This window comes from Pyxicephalus adspersus, chromosome 2 (assembly GCF_032062135.1).
Source record: "Pyxicephalus adspersus chromosome 2, UCB_Pads_2.0, whole genome shotgun sequence".
In the NCBI taxonomy this organism is placed as follows: domain Eukaryota; kingdom Metazoa; phylum Chordata; class Amphibia; order Anura; family Pyxicephalidae; genus Pyxicephalus; species Pyxicephalus adspersus.
In genome coordinates this window covers 334,233-338,929 of record NC_092859.1, presented here as the reverse complement: position 1 = coordinate 338,929, position 4,697 = coordinate 334,233, and the positions used below count along the sequence as shown (strand labels likewise).

The following is a 4,697-nucleotide window of genomic DNA, read 5'->3' as shown; positions in this document are numbered from 1 at the left end:
CATCAGTCTTTGTGGGGAACAAGGTGGAGTAGGGGAACCATCAGTCTTTGGGGAGTGAATGGTGGAGTAGGGGAACCATCAGTCTTTGGGGAGTGAATGGTGAAGTGGGGGAACCATCAATCTTTGGGAAGAACATGATGAAGTGGGGGAAACGTTAGTCTTTGTGGAAAACACTGTGGAGTAGAGGAACCATTAGTCTTTGGGGAGTACATGGTGGAGTAGGGGAACCATCATTTTTTGGGGAGTATATGGTGGAGTGGGGGAACCATCAGTCTCTGGGGAGTACATGGTGGAGTGGGGAAACTATCAGTCTCTGGGAAGTACATGGTGGTATGGGGGAACAATCATTCTCTGGGGAGTATATGGTGGAGTGGGGGAACAATCAGTCTCTGGGGAGTACATGGTGGTATGGGGGAACAATCAGCCTCTGGGGAGTACATGGTGGAGTGGTAGAACCATCAGTCTCTGGGAAGTACATGGGGGAGTGGTAGAACCATCAGTCTCTGGGAAGTACATGGTGGGGTGGGGGAACCATTAGTCTCTGGGAAAAACATGGAGGAGTCGGGGAACCATCAGTCTCTGGGGAGAACATGGAGGAGTAGGGGAACCATTGGTTTTTGGGGAGTACATGGTGGAGTGGGGGAAACCATCGGTCTCTGGGGAGTACATGGTGGAGTGGGGGAACCATCAGTCTTTGGGGAATACATGGAAGAGTAGGGAAACTATCAGTCTCTGGGGAGAACATGGAGGAATAGAGGAACCATTAGTCTTCAGGGAGAACATGGTGGAGTAGGGGACCCATTAGCTTTCAGTGAGAACATGGTGGAGTAGGGGAACAATCAGTCTTTGGGGAGTACATGGTGGAGTGAGGAACCTCTAGTCTTCAGGAGAAAATTGGAGAGTGGGGAATGGATTGAATATGTCCTAAAACATGATAGAGTAAGCAATCCCTCTGGTCACATTTTTCTGGACACATCCTCCTCTTCTTGTATAATTCTTTCAGCATCATCATTCAAGTATCTCTCTCATGTCTCTAACCTCTCTGCTCACAGGATTAATGATACGACCCAAACTGGACACCTTAGAGATTGTCTATAGCATCAATGCACAGAATGCTTCCTGGCAGAAATATGTTAATGGCCTTAATACTGTGCTGCAAGGTAAGTCCACCAAGACCTCTCATATATTCTCTAACCCAGCATTTGATCCATCAATATGTCCTCAATGACTTAATCTGATATCTTTACTACTATTAGCTGTAACCCTCTACAGGACCATTTGTTCCATGAGATCCCACCAATACCTTTATGTAATATTGTTCCTACTATCACCCCAAACTTTGACCTATAACATCCCTTGTGTTCCGGTATCTGTATGTCTTGTATCTTTTATCTAACATTGGCCCTTCCCTGGACTCCCCATCTTCTGTCTTGCCATGATATGTCTCACCTGCTCTCCATCTCTGTCCACTAAAAGTCCTTAGCCAATCCAACATGTTCCCTTTTTCTCTCTTAAGAATCCTCTGGACACTGTCACCCTTCTTCTTACAGATTATAACACAACTGTCCAGGAGCTGAGAGGTACTAATTGCACATCTGGAGTCTACAACAAGCAGGACGACACCGGGGATGTCAGGAACTACCCCAAGAAGGCCTGTCAGTTTACACGGGAAAAGCTGGGTGACTGCTCCGGCCTGGGACTCAATCCCACTTATGGATATGAAAGTGGAAAACCATGTGTGCTTATTAAAATGAACCGGGTAAGGCATTAGAGGACATGGTATGGGGGAGGGGAGAAGAATTACCATATAAAAATCCTAACCTGCAAACTCAATGCAGATAGAGTCCTGGACAAGATTCAAGCCTGTGACATAGTGCTGCAAAGGCCAGAGTGCTAACCACTAAGCCACCATGCTGCCCCGAGCTCGTAAAGCTCCTGTCACCTCCATACATTATCAGGACTCCTTGACCCAGGCCTGACATGATATGGAGGGCATGCCTTGGGGTGTGAATGGACCTTCACCATTTTAGATGGAATAGAGAAGGCTGAGGATATCTGCCAGGTCCCATTGCTGTCTTGCTACTCTCTGCCACAATGTAGGTCAATATAAGAGGAACGGAGAGCCAAATATCAATACAGAAGTCTAGAGGTGTCTACTTGTGACTGCTGTGTCCCCATCTATCTGAAACGATAGTTCTCATCTTTCCTCTCCTTTTTTTCTTGTCAGGTGATAAACTTTTTTCCTGAAATCATCCCCAGCCTCTCCAACACCTCCATCACCATCAAATGTACCGGCAAGGTGAGTATGTGGCGGGTTGTTGGATGTTGTAGGTCTGCCTGTGGTGTCCATTATCTCAGACTCTCTGTGTCTCTTTCTTTTGTGTCTTCAGAAGATAAAACTCTCTGTAAATGAGACGGTAAGAGGTGGAATTTGAGGGCCCTCATAGTTCTATGGAAGCAGCTTTTAGATCCCCCGTAGCCAACCCTTCCACCAAGGTGTGGAATGGAACCTATAGGAGATACTATAGAGTAAACTTATAAAGTCTCATTCTGTATAGAATGAAAAGAATATCAGAAGAATATGATTATTATACAAATTATGGCAAAGAATCCTATAGATGAGTAGAAAGGAGTTAGAACCTACTAAAGACTTCATATAGTGACCTTGTAGACCCTATAGATGCCCGTGACAGACCCCCTTTGACCGTTATATAGAATATACATCATTATTATATAGAATATGGCATGGAATCCTATAAATGAGAAGAAAGGAGTTAGCACCTATAGAAGGCTTAATATAGACACTTTGTAGACCCTATAGATGCCCCTGAATGACCCCCCCCCCCTTCCCACTTATATTTTATATATATATAAAGAATATACATAATTAATATAAACAGTATGGCATGTAACCCTAAAGATTAGAAGAAAAGAATAGGAACCTATAGAAGACTTCATATAGTCACTTATAGATGCTATATCTGACCCTATAGATGCCCCTGATAGACCCCCCACGTATATCTTATACAGGCACCCGGTATATAGAACTCACCTGTGTATTAGACATTGACTTACAGAGAATATTATTTATATTATAATTGGATTCTCCAATATTCTCTTATTATATGGAGATGATATGACAGCACAGTGTATTGATTCTTTAGGGGAAGGGATTGTCCCCATCAGCCATTGGCCCCCTGAATGATTCCCAGCATGCTTATGGAATAATGAATATAATGAATAATATAGAAATGATAAATTTGGGGTGTAGGATGGGAATTGCCGGATTTTAGAAATAATAATACTCTTAGTGTTGTCATCTCTGCCATATCTGACACATCTCTCCCCTTCTAGAACGATGAATATGACCGTCTCCTGGGTGAAAGACTTTACTTCCCCAGTACCAAGGGGAATCTGGGCAGCATTGACCTCATGTACTTTCCCTACTATGGAAACCGGGCACAGGTAAGAACCCCCCCACCCCCCTGCAGAATTGATAATCCAATCAAATGGCGTGTTCTGCCATTGGTCTCTCTCTTTCCACTTTTCTCACTTTTCTTGGTCTTCTTCCACCACAGAAGAACTACACGCAGCCATTTGTGGCGGTGCAATTCCTCAATGCAACACGTGACTATGACCATAACGTGGAATGCCGTGTGAATGCCGCCAACATCAACAACCAAGACGACCGGGACAAATTCCAAGGACGGGTGATCTTCAGACTGCGGATCAACTCTTAGAGATACCTATCATAAATTTGTATCCACTCAGACTGATAGAACCAGGAACAGCCCCCTCCCCCGATCATACCTCTGCCTGCCAGGACCAACTGACAATATGGGCAGTAACAAGGACAACAATCAGAAACTTTCAATAAAAATGTCCACCATCCCTGCCAAATGGTATTCAACCAATGCCATCATCCTCACCAGGACATCAACTGCCACCATTCCCACCAAGACATGTCCAATTTACTGCCACCGTTCCCACCCTCCCATTACCACCAAAAGCCATCCAATCAACTGCCATCATTATCACCGAAGGCCATCCAATCAACTGCCACCATTCCCACCAAAGACCATACAATTAACTGTCACCATATTCACTAGAGGCCATCCAATTTACTACCACCCCCCCCCACCCCACCAAAGAACACCCAATCAGATGCCACCATTCCCACCAAAGGCCATCCAATCAACTGCCATTCTCACTAAAGGGCATACAATTAACTGCCATCATTTCAAATAAAATGTCCAATTAACTGCCATTATCTCCACCAAAGATTGTGCAGTGAACTGATAGCAGTACATTAAGAATGCTGTTTGAAATTTCTTCTTTTAGAATAATCTTCCCCAAATCCCTGCACATCCATTCACACACTGCCACCCTCACACTGCCACACTGACACTCACACTGGCAGGGCCACCTCTTTGCACTGTATATAGTGATGTGTACATATCATATTTAATGTAAAGTGATTTCAGCCGCTGCATGTACATCAATAAAGCGCTGATTTTTCTATTCTGCCTGTTCATTTTATAGAGAAATGGCAATGGGGGCACCGATATGTGCTCGGGGGAGGGGGGACACCAATATGAACTGGGGGAAGGGGGTCCAACAAATAGTTGTCGCCACTAAGGCCCGAGGATCCTGCTTCACCTCTCCAGGGGACACAAGCTGGGATGTTAGAAAGACCC

The 4,697-nt window shown here is 44.7% G+C and overlaps 1 protein-coding gene across 1 annotated transcript in view; it reads left to right on the top strand.

The window, feature by feature from the left end:
- LOC140322626 (sodium/potassium-transporting ATPase subunit beta-2-like) overlaps nucleotides 1–4,519 on the top strand; it is a gene marked incomplete at its 5' end in the record, with an annotated part of 5,224 nt that extends 705 nt beyond the window's left edge. Inside the window, 6 exon segments of the mRNA XM_072399182.1 lie at nucleotides 1,053–1,160; nucleotides 1,551–1,759; nucleotides 2,228–2,299; nucleotides 2,391–2,417; nucleotides 3,355–3,465; nucleotides 3,579–4,519. Of these exon segments, the coding sequence (XP_072255283.1) occupies nucleotides 1,053–1,160; nucleotides 1,551–1,759; nucleotides 2,228–2,299; nucleotides 2,391–2,417; nucleotides 3,355–3,465; nucleotides 3,579–3,740 (689 nt within the window).
- Nucleotides 4,520–4,697: the final 178 nt, after the last annotated feature.